General features: G+C 38.3%; 1 protein-coding gene across 1 annotated transcript; it reads right to left on the bottom strand.

Annotated features, from left to right (window-relative positions):
* Positions 1-6736: 6736 nt before the first annotated feature.
* LOC130979157 (uncharacterized) lies at positions 6737-11226 on the bottom strand. The gene is made up of 6 exons (XM_057902522.1): positions 10650-11226; positions 10424-10530; positions 9332-9429; positions 8371-8582; positions 7675-7733; positions 6737-7226 (listed from the first exon to the last, which is right to left on the bottom strand). Exons 1-6 carry the CDS (start codon positions 11095-11097, stop codon positions 7176-7178), a joined length of 975 nt encoding a protein of 324 aa, XP_057758505.1. The 5' UTR covers positions 11098-11226; the 3' UTR covers positions 6737-7175.
* Between the last annotated feature and the right edge of the window lie 795 nt (positions 11227-12021).

Here is a 12021-nt window from a genome sequence, read left to right as displayed (position 1 = left end):
ATTGTGCAGATGGACTTGTTTGTCTCCCCCATTAAGAAGTTTTTCTTCTTTTTCCTTCTTCGGTGGCCATCCTAAAAGAAGAGAAAAAGAAGAATAGGAACCCAAAAACAATGATAGAAAACAAATAAAATATGAGTGGGTAATGCCAAATAATAAGGGTCTCAATTACATGGTAGCTACAACATGCAATGAGAAAATAGTAGAAGCATACGACATATCAATAGTGCAAGAATTGCAACAATGGGGAAGAGAGTGTGGGTAATGCAAGATAATATAAGTGCATATCAATGCAAAAGGAATACTAGTATTATAAAAATGAGCATTGACTTATGAATAATAATACCCAATCAGAATAAAACAAGTCATGAAGCACCGGAATAATGCAAGAAAAGATGCAACAGTTGAAAATTTTAACACCAATGGAAAAATAATAAATTCAGAGAAGAAAATAAAAATATGCACAAAATTAAAATGTAATGAATGAAAGTATACAAATAAATTAAATATAAAAGGATGAAAGCGAAGAAGGATGAGAAGTTAAAGAGATGAAGTAAGAAAGAAAGAAGAAAGAAGAAAGAAGAAAAGATAGAAGAAATTAGGATTAAAAAGAAAAGATAAGATAAGTGGCGGCGCAGGGATCTGGTAGTGTTGCGTGAGTGACGCGCAGGCGTACTCCACGCGTACGCGTGACCGAGCTTGTGCTACTCGCGCGAGGGCATCGTGGCACTCGCACAACTCTCTGTTTGCATTGGGGTGTGTGCCAAAATAGCATATGACGTGTGCGCATCATTGACGCGGACGCGTGAGTGTGCAGAATTGGAAAATGACGCACACGCATCAGGGACACGTACACGTGAGTGACTTTGTGCCTTGGGCATAGTTCTCGCACCAGGCCATCACAATTTTCAACCTGACACCTCTTTACATCGATTTTCCAAGGTCACACGTGCGCGTCATTGACGCGTACGCGTGAAGTGCCAAATTTTCAATTGACGCGCACGTCTGAGGGACGCGTGCGCGTGGTGATGCTTGTGCGATTGGCACACTTTCTACATGACTCCCACGTAAATTTCTGCCTTTTTATTTATTTTTTTATGCAATATGCATATGCAAATACAGAATGCAGGTGAATATGTAGAAATTATGAATGAAAACTAGTAAAATTTAAATAAAGTAAACTAGGAATAAAAGGAGGGATTATACCATGGTGGGTTGTCTCCTACCTAGCACTTTTAGTTATAGTCCTTAAGTTGGACATTCGGTGAGCCCCTTGTTATGGTGGCTTGTGCTTGAACTCATCTTGAAACTTCCACCAATGCTTGGACTTCCAGTAAGCTCTATCAATACTAGGTAAATTCCTCAAGCCTTGATGGAGTTCTTCACAAGCTTTGAACTCCCAAAAGTGATCCTCATATATTCCCGGATCCCAAATCTTGATTCTACACCCGTCTTCAAGTTGATCATCATGATTCCATCCGGGTGGTAAGCGATCCGACTTCTCACTAAGGCATCCAAACAGCTTCATAGACCTATTCATTCGAGCTCTACACCAACCCTTGCATTTAGATTTTGAGCTCCCAACCACAACGAACCTAGTATTGTTTCGCCAACCACTAACCAGTTTCCTCGTACTCTTAAAGCCACAAAGAGCTCTAAGCTGACCATCCGTCTCAAGTAGCCCATATTCAAGTGGGAAATTAAAGGTTAAGGATAAGTATTTTACCCACTTGAATGTTGTGTTGGATGGTAATGGCTTTGGGGGGAAGGTCTCCAACAGCTTTGGCAAGGTTGTTTCAAGCTCCATTCCCTTGTGCTCTTCCTTGATAACTTCCACCTCTTTGCAAGCTTCTTCAATTTCAATCTCTTCCTCTTGGTATCTTTCTTCCAAATCAATCTCTTCTTTATTACTTACCAAGGGCATGAGAGGTTGTGCTTCGTCTTCTTTAATCTCCATCTCTTGATCAACCTCTTCCAAGTCTTCAACCAGGATATGCCTTGGAGGTTGTACACCCTTCTCAGCATCAATTTCAATTGCCTTGGAAGGAGGCTCTATGACTTGACTTTCCCATGGAGGTTTCGCATCTCCTAAGTCTTCAACCACTTCCTCTTTAACTATTGCGGCTTTGTCCAGTTGTTTTAGCATAAAATTGTACTCCTCCTTGATGATTACCTTTCCATGACAACTTCCTTCATCTACTCCTTCATCTTCAAGGGTCTTTACTATCTCTACCTTTTGGGTCTTCTCTTGTTCCTCTGGAAATAAGGCTGCGTGCAACCGATCCATTGCATCCCTAAGATGATCCCTTCTTTCTTGTTCTATGTCAACAGCATAATTGGGATCGTGTTGCTCTTGGATTGATGGATGTGGGTGCTCTTCCATGGATGGTGGTGATGGGATGGAGAGATCATTCTGTGGTTGAAAAGGAAATGCACTAGAGCTTGAGGGTTGACTGTTGGGGGTAGAGGGTTGGTTCATATGGGATATAAGAGCTTGGAGAGTAGAGGTTAGACTAGTGATAGAGGTAAGTGTGTTCTCCATAGAGGTTTGGGGTGGATAGGAGGGTTCATTTGTTGGAAAGAATGGTTCATGATAGGAAGGTGGTTCTTCTTGATAAGGATAAGGAGATGGTGTATATGAAGGTGGTCGTTCTTGGGAGTAATTGTGCTGGAATGGGGCTGGTTCTATGTATGGTTCATTTGGCTCATAAGGTGGTTGGTATGGTGGATAAGGGTTAGGACCATGTGATGGTGTTTGGTAGTAGGGGGCTTGTGAGTATGGTGGTCTAGAGTTGTGTTGAGGGGGTGGTTCATAAGCATATGGTGGGACTTATTGGTAACTACAAGGGGGTCCACCATATTCATCATCTTGGTATGCACCTCGGAATGGTTCTTGACCATAGTAATTTGATGGAGGTTGGTTGTCACGAAGGGGTCCACCATAATTATTGTCTTGGTATGCATCATAGGATGGTTGTTGGTTATAGCGCATTGGAGGGGATTGTTGCCAAGAGGGTTGATCAAATCCTTGTAACTCCTCCCATCTTTGATTCTTCCAACCTTGATGCCTGTTCTCATTATAGCTCCGATTCCTTACAACAACATTGGAACCAAACTTAAAACCAGAGGGTTGAGAATTCATAGTAGCTAAAGAAATAAAAACTAATAGAAATTAATGAAAATAAACTCCTAAAACTAGAAACACTAACAAAGAAACAAAAAAGCAATTCTTTATAATAACCAATAATAAGGCACACGTTTGCAATTCTCCGGCAACGGCGCCATTTTGACGAGAGGACTTCTGCTAGTAAAGAATTTCACAAATAAATTCTCGTTGCAAGTATAGCTTCTAAACCAACAGAGACTCCTTTCGTACAAAAACCTGTTTGTCACTAAAGCAAACCCAATAAAATTGATAACCGAATTATTGAAACCTCGGGTTGTCTCTCAAGGAATTGCAGGGAGGTGTGTTTATTATTGGTTATGGAAAAAGTATCTTTTTGGGTTTTTTTTTTTTTGAAAGGTTTGAACAAGGAATTTAGATGGCAAGAAAATAAATTAATAACTAGAAAAACTCTTGGCAATGTATGAGAATTGGAAATTCCATCCTAGTTATCCTTATCAGGTGTGATGAAAATTGTTTATTACTCCCACTTAGTTAACCCTTACTAAATAAAGGAAAGTCAAGTGGACTAATTAATTTGATTCCTCAAGTCCTAGTCAACTCCTAAGAAAAGACTAGCTTTAGAGGGATTCAAATTAACCAGCAAACTTCAAATATCAATCAACAGCTGAGTTTGATAACTCAAGTGTCACCAATTACTCTACCAAAGCAAAGAGAGGAGAAAAATCCAAATTATTTATATCCTAAATAGAAGAAAGCAATCATAAATTTGAAATACCTCAAATTATATTAAATATAAAATCAAATCTTAACATGAGAATCCATAAATCAATATTAACAAACTAAAATAATAGAATAAATAAGAGTAAAAGAGAAATTAAAGTAAAGGAACATTGAACCTGTAATTGGGAAGAAATAGCCTAAAACTAATAGAAATCCTAAATCATAAAACCTAGAGAGAGGAGAGAGCCTCTCTCTCTAGAAAAACTACATCTAAAACTAAAATTGTGAATAATGAATATTGTATATGATGAATGAATGGATTCTCCCACTTTATAGCCTCTAATCTGTGTTTTCTGGGCCGAAAATTGGGTCAGAAACAGCCCAAAAATCGCTGATTTGCGAATTCAAAAATGCTTATTTGCACAGATCCACGCGTGCGCATGAATTCATGCGTGCGCGTCACTTATCTCCAGAGCAACTATAGCAAATTATATATCATTTCGAAGCCCCTGATGTTAGCTTTTCAACGCAACTAGAACCGCCTCATTTGGATCTCTGTAGCTCAAGTTATGACCGTTTGAGTGCGAAGAGGTCAGGCTGGACAGCTTAGCACAACTTCTTGTATTCCTTCCACTTTTGCATGCTTCCTTTCCATCCTCTAAGCCATTCCTGCCCTGTAATCTCTGAAAAAACTTAACACACATATCATGGTATCGAATGATAATAAGAGGAGATTTAAACACAGCAAATTTAAGGGCAAAAAAACATGTTTTCAATCATAGAACAAATTTTGAGAAGAAATTGTAAAACCATGCAAATAATATGAATAAGTGTGAGACTAGTGGATAAAATCCACTCAATTAAGAACAAGATGTACCACGAAATAGTGGTGCATCAACGACCTGGGATTCATACTCCCAGTATTTTATTTCTAAAAATCGTGACAACCCTTTTCTAAATTGATACATGGAATCTTCATTGGTTAAGAGCTATACTTGCAACGCTGTTTTCTCTACAAACTCTTAATCAGTGATTTTCCGCCACGTCAGGGCACGCTTCATGATTTCTCAAAAGTAACTCATTGTTGCGTTCAGCAACAAAAAGGCAAGAAATTAACTCAGAATATTTTTAAATTCTTTTTCTCGATACTGCTGCTGCAGGAGCACATTCAAGGCATGGAAGGTCGAGAAAATTTTCTCTAACATATTGGGTTTGAGGAAGTATCACCGTCTTTTGATGATCGTACCTCTTCAAGATCTTTTCACAGATCTGTAGGATCTTTTAATGTGAGATTTCATTTTTCAATCATACGTCAAGATGAGAACAAAGGAAAATCATGGCCTTGGCTTTATCCTTCTAGGATACATTATTTTCAGCCTTAATGGTATCTCTAAGATCTATTGAATCAAGATGGATTTTAGCGTCTAGTATCCATGATAAATAATTGTTTCCAGATATATCAAAAGCATTAAATTCAAAATAAGAGAGTTTCGACATAATGAAAATTTGTTACCTGGAGTCTTCCTAAAATTTGGTTAGAACTTTGTGCCAATAACGTGTTATAAAATAACTAAATAAATAAATGAGAAAGAGGTAACAAATATAAAATAAAAATATAAAGAGAGAAAGAGAGAGAGAATGGTGTTTTATTGCTTTTTGTGTGTTCCATATGCTTCATGTTACATTACTATTTATAAGCACTAGGGATGGCAACGGGTCCCCATGGGGGCGGGGAAATGCCCCCCGTCCCCTGCCCCCATCACCACAATCTGCCCCCCGTCCCTGCCCCGTCCCCGCCACGGGTGACGGGGACCCCGTATCCGCCGGGGTCCTGGATATCCGCAGATATCTGCAGATTTTACAAATTAACAATCTCAAACACAGAACCTTAACAATTTCAAGCACATAACGTTAACAATTGAACAAATCCTAAATTTCCAAATAAAAATTCAACAACAATTGTCCAAACAAAAATAAAACTCAGAAGATTAACAATTTCAAACAATTTCAAATACAGAAAATTAGCAATTGAACAAATCTTGAATTCCCAAATTAAAATTCAACAACATGCAATTGCAGAAATAAAGGTATAAACACAGAAGATAAACAATTTGAAACATTGAACAAACCCTAAACCCCAAATGTTGAAACAAAAGACTTAAAAGAAACTAATCAAATAGAAAGCGACTTATTAATGCAGCGACGACGAGGCTTCGGGAGGCAGCGACGATGAGCAGCGAAGAGGTTATTGGAGGCGACAACGATTGTGCTGGTGGCGGTGACGATTCTGCTTGAGGAGGCAGAGACTAAGAAGACCAATTAGTAGGCTGCAATGATGATGAACGAGTAAGGAGCACGAGGCAGCGATGATGAGGCGGCGGTGATTTGCGATGTGAACGAGGGAGGGAGGCAGTGACCAACGGTGAGACTTGTAAGCAGCGGAGAACCTTGGAGTCGCTGGCGAGGTGATGAGGTAGAAGGAAGACGGCGGCGATGCTGTTGTTAGAGAAGAGAAGAAGCAGCTGGAGGCAGAGGAAGAAGGAAGTGGCTAGGTCAAGGTGAGGCTGCTGGTGCTGGGTGAAGTAGAGAGCCTAAGAGTGAATCTAAAGTGAGGGCGTGAGTGTGAGGCTGTTAGGGTAACATTAGGGTTTTTAACTTAACATATATATATGGGGATTTATGTAATTTTATATTTGTGGGTATTATACTGGTACCCACGGGGCGGGTACCTCTTCCCCCGCCCCCGTCCCATTTAATAAACGGGTACCCGTCCCCGCCCCCCCGTGGGGATAAAACGCTCTCCATATCTGCTCCCCGGCGGGTAAATCCCCGCGGATACCCGCTCCGCCGGGGGAAATTGCCATCCCTAATAAGCACAAAGAAGCTTTACTTTTCAAACATAATTAAATACAATCACCCTTGGTAAACTAAGTCTCATGAAAAATGGTCATCCACATCACTCATCCTTATCACAACAAAAACATCGTATTAAGAATAAAATCCGACGAAACAATTATCCAAAAATAAGGTCAACTATACAGGACAAGTTCAATGGCTAACAACCAACTAAAAATATGGAAAAGCTTCCAGAAAAAAAAAAAAAAAATATCTATATAGTACAAGGTAAACAAATAAACAATATCGATTCGTACTTCAAATTTTCCGACCAATTCACCAAATATACACTGCCATGGCCGCCAATATTGATATTCCAGTCCAGACTGCTACAACAGTTTATCTTTACCATTCATCCATCTCTCAGTTATTTGCAAGCAGCAAACAGCAAGCTTCATTTGTATTTTCTAGTCTCATACCGAAGAAATTTGGCATGCTAAACTTCTGGTGCAGATGTTTTCTTCCCATGCTTCTCGTCTTCAACATCCTGAAAATTTCCCATAACATTATGAATCGAGATCAAATCTTATAAATAAAAGACGTTGCAACTACAAAATTTTAGCAAACTTAAAGTCAAATGCCTATCTATCCCTGTTTGCTCTCTATCTTCTTTTGTTTATAAAAAACTTTATTTATCTGCATCAAGTTTCTATTCGCAAATGACCAAATCAGTTCTACAAAATATACATTTATATTAGGAAATGGATCCTCTCCAGTTTTTTCAACACTTGACAAAATACAGTGCAATCTCTCACCTTTGATTTTAATAGTTGGACCAGAAATAAATAAGAGAGAGAGTGTGGTGAATGGTTAGATTAAACACTGCACACCATCCAGTTTTTTATTCACTGGAGAGGATCCACTCCCATTTATATTATTAACTGATTTTCTTTTCATTTATTTGCAAATGAAAAAATAAAATAAAAAGTACTTACAGAATTTCCAATCTTGTCAAAATCATCATCATCGTCATCAAAGCCGTCCGCCCCGCCATCTGAAAGAGAAACAAGACACCCTCTAAGGAATTTCTTACAGAATACAGGACTTTATATTGAAACTCCAGTCAGTAATCTCAGTAAGAAACCAAATGCTCAAGAAACCATTACACCTTAAAGATGAACGCTCTTAAAACAGAAAAGTGAAAGAATAGAGGCCATATATCATTCTACAGAATTGTAACCTCCCATCCCAAAACCTAACTGACCCATTGCTTACCTCTCATTCTTCACTATTCACTTGTATGACATACAACCCTCTAGCATTACCTATATTAGCTTCTTATGCCCTTGCCATGCAAACGAGGTAGATATTCCCCATGTCCCTCTTCGCCTTACACATATATCTCGTGGTTTAGCATAGAGTACTTAACATAATCAATAGGACGTGAAGATAACCAAAATCAGAGGTCATAGCAAATCATAACAGATAAACCTAGGAGCATAATCATGAAACACAATGTGGCCAAAAATTTCAAAATCAAGTCAACTCTCGGTAATGATAAGGCTAGGTGATTGATGGTGAACTGCCTAATGCTTTTGCATAAATTCCTACTGAACTGAGATGCGAAATTCAATTGTCTCGCTAGACAGCTTGTTTCTGTATTGAAATCTTAAAAAAAATGAGTGATATACCTGGACCTTCATCACTGTCTTCAAGATCTCCAAGAAGAAACGTATCCAAGTCTTGCTCAGTAGAGGATGTCTTAGAAGATTTACTCTTCACATTGTTCCCTGTTGCTTCTACGTTTCCACTTCCTCCAGTAATTGTAGCTTGCTCTAACTTAGCCACAGTTTTATCTGCTGCATCTCTGAGCTGAACCTCCTCCATATATTTTTTCTCATACCTGATTGTATCATGATAATATGAGGCTAACTTAAAAATGTTGGTGTGTGCGTGCATGCATGTCTATTTTTGGATATGTTCAACTTAAAAATGATGCAGCCAAAAGCAATGTCTGAATTGCAAAGATTAGATCACAATTTCCATTCTTGAATAAATAGAAAATACAGCTCTACTAAATTGATTAATATTTAACAGTTAAAGCTTACTCTTAACATGAATAAAGAAAGATGTTATCTGTAAGAAAAATTAATTTGAAGAAAAGGATGCTTATAAGATTATGTTGTTTTCACCATTTTCATTATGAAATCATGAAAATAGGAACTCAAATGAAAATAAGATAATACTTCTGTGGAATTAATAGTGAAAAAACATATCAATGGAATTGAAACCATTGCAAAAACAAACTAATCGCTTCATATTTCAAAGATAGATTCCATGGCACAAATTCCATTCCTAGGATAAATAACAGAATAACCCATTTGTACAACATTAAAATTATAAAATTGAACAAGTTGTTCCTCCAGCTTACCTCCTTCCTTACAAAGTGAATTTATTCATGTTTAAAAAGAGTTTGATTTGATAACACATAATAAAAGCCAGCAGAAAAGATTTTTATAATTCAAAGAATAAGGAAATGGACAGAGGGGTGACCTAAAAAAATATTTCATAAAATGAACACTATTTCAACATCATTAAGATGGTTAACATAACATACGATTATAACATGATGATATGAATTATGATACTTACGGTGCCACATGCGTGTTTACAAGAGTAAAATAAATCTTCCAAAAGTGTCGTTCTTTCATAGTACGAGGGCATAATTCATATCTCAGCCTTGAAATTTCCTGAAAAGAAATATTGTTACAATTCTAAAATTTTATATTTGCTAGCCAATGTTGATTACATTTTCAATACACAGTTTCACTTTTAAATACTTGTGTTATATTGCATTCTCATGGTAAATGGTAACAGCGTACAAATACATCATTGCCATAATGCCATATAATGAAAGCCAGGTGTTCCTTCTAAACAGTATCAATTCAAGGAAAACTAACTCCATAGCATGTTTGGAATATGGTATAGCTTAGGTTGTGTTTAATGCAGCTTATAAATAAATAATTTAACAAAAGCCAACTAAGATATTTTGGGGGAAAGAAAAAAGATCTTTTCTTAAAATTTAAGTTAAATCAAACATGTATACACCATATAGCCGGCAAATGTATGATGGTGAGAGTACAACAACCAGAAAAATAAAGAATGGAAAAAATAGGACGTGATGGCATGCATCTCTGAAGTATTCATCATTATTTGGCTTGAGCCTCAAGATTTACACTTCACATGTCTTTCGCACAATTGCAAAGCAAACACGTGAATTGAGATGGATCATAAAGCAATCACGCTTGACAATACACAGTAGACACTACAATTAAGAGATGGGTAATTTCACTTCTCTCACTGTCTTTCATCCTCATTGAATCAAATGCGTGAGAAAACCACCACAAGCTTATTACAATCAACAAATTATACAGCAACCGAGAAAGCGTGCAACACAATTCCTCACATTAAACCCAATCAATTTCGTGACAAAGTCCCACTTAATCTAAACACACATCAGCAAACTTAAAAAAATAAAAAATAAAAACCAGCTGAAAATGTCTATAATATATATTATAAAAAATTGATCGGGTTTAGATTCAGTGAGACTTTGTCAGGAAATTGATTCGGTTTAATGTATATATTATAAAAAAATAAGTAACACAAATGGTAATCAACACATGTAATATCGATTATCAATAACAATAAAAAGGAAATGAATTACGGGGAAAATGCTGAATTTACCTTAACAGTGATAAGAACAAGTGTGGCATGTTTCTCCTGAAAATCATTGAGATCCTTCCGCACATTATTGGAAGCCACAGTGGGCACATCAGAGGCCTGCGGTTCATCTACATTAACCAAATCAACTCGTTCAGAACCAAAACAAAAATGGAGAATCAAATCATAGGAAAAACAATACAAAAGGATCACAATTTTTTATTTTATTTTCTGATTATCAAAAACTTGCCGAAACTGAGGGGGAAGTTCTGGAACGTGGTGGAAGTGAGTCCTCTGACGAAGGATCTGAGATCATCGGTGACGCCGAACTTCTCGAGGTCGTCGTCGTTGGGAAGAGACGGTGCGGAAGAAGAGGGCGCGGCTGCAGCTGCGGCAGATGATGCGGTGGCAATGGCGGCGGAGATTTGGGGAGGAATGGTGATTCCGTCGGAGAGGGTTTTGATGCTGTCGGCGTGCTTGGCGGCCTCGGCGGCGATGGCGGCCTTTATCTCTTCGGCTCTCTTGGAGGCCTCGGCGGCGAGCTCCTTGGACTTCTTGGTGGTCTCGGAGACAAGATCGGCGAACCTAACGGAGGAAGTGGTGGCGGTGGCGGAGGAGGAGACGGCGGCGCCGATTTCTTGAGACTTCTTGGCGGCCTCTTCGGCGAAGATCTTAGCACGCTTCCACAGGTCCTCCATTGTTGTTAGAGAGAGAGAGAGAGAGAGAGAGAGAGAGAGAGAGAGAGAGAGAGAGAGTTGAAGGAGGAGGAGAAGGAAGAGGAGGAAGAAGGAAGAGCAACCGAAAAAACTTAAAAGAGAAAGAAAAGATTGGGGGCTAAGCCATTACATAAGATGAGGGGTTTAATTTCCATTTATTTGTTAATTATCAATTGGAAAAAAAAATTATTTTTCACAAAACTGTTAGGTGTCAAATACTTTTAGCAACTAAGTTGAATAAAATCTAAAAATTAATAAAAAGTCACCAAAAGAAAGGGGCTAAAAAATTTAAATATGAAAAAAAATGTGAGTTTTTGCTAAGAATGAAATTTTTTGGTGTATATACAAGTGGGTGAGCGTTGCAGATACAATAGATGCAACACGCAGATTACGTGCTGACTCAATATATATATGTTACGTAATGGATATGTGGCACAATCAGAAGCTACACGCACCCTGTGTGATGTCCATGTGGCGAGCAGCAAGCCAACACGCACCTTGCGTGTTGGAAACGTGTCAGGCATGCAAGCAACACGCATCCTGCGTGTTGGACACATGCCAAACACTGGTTAGATGGCTTTGCAACATGAAACCTACGAGTTGAGTCCTTTGCCTATAAAAATGGAAGTTCGCTACTATTTTACTGCATTGCGAGAAAGGTGTTTCCTCTACTTGTTGGTGTCATAGAAAGTACTGCAAATATAGTGGTTTACCACAACGGTGAGATTATACGTAATACATATGAGGGCGTGAGTTTTGCTTGTGAGAGTACGTTTAGGTATTTTCCTCTACTTGTTGGTGTCATGGAGGGCACTATAAATATAGTGGTTTACCACAACGGTGAGGTTATACGTAATACATATGAAGGAGTGAGCTTTGCTTGTGAGAGTATGATACGTGGTCAGG

This window comes from Arachis stenosperma, chromosome 5 (genome assembly GCF_014773155.1).
Source record: "Arachis stenosperma cultivar V10309 chromosome 5, arast.V10309.gnm1.PFL2, whole genome shotgun sequence".
Classification (NCBI taxonomy): Eukaryota; Viridiplantae; Streptophyta; class Magnoliopsida; order Fabales; family Fabaceae; genus Arachis; species Arachis stenosperma.
Note: the sequence above shows the minus strand (reverse complement) of the source record. Positions and strands in the feature narration are given on the sequence as shown.

What these genes read in the sequence shown, in the direction of transcription:
- LOC130979157 (XM_057902522.1), bottom strand. Translation starts at nt 11,097, where the DNA reads ATGGAGGACCTGTGGAAGCGTGCTAAGATCTTCGCCGAAGAGGCCGCC. An exon ending in TTGTTCTTATCACTGTTAAG is followed by an intron (nt 9,430 to 10,423) that starts GTAAATTCAGCA and finishes ATTTCTTTTCAG; the next exon opens with GAAATTTCAAGGCTGAGATA. An exon ending in GTAAACACGCATGTGGCACC is followed by an intron (nt 8,583 to 9,331) that starts GTAAGTATCATA and finishes TGATACAATCAG; the next exon opens with GTATGAGAAAAAATATATGG.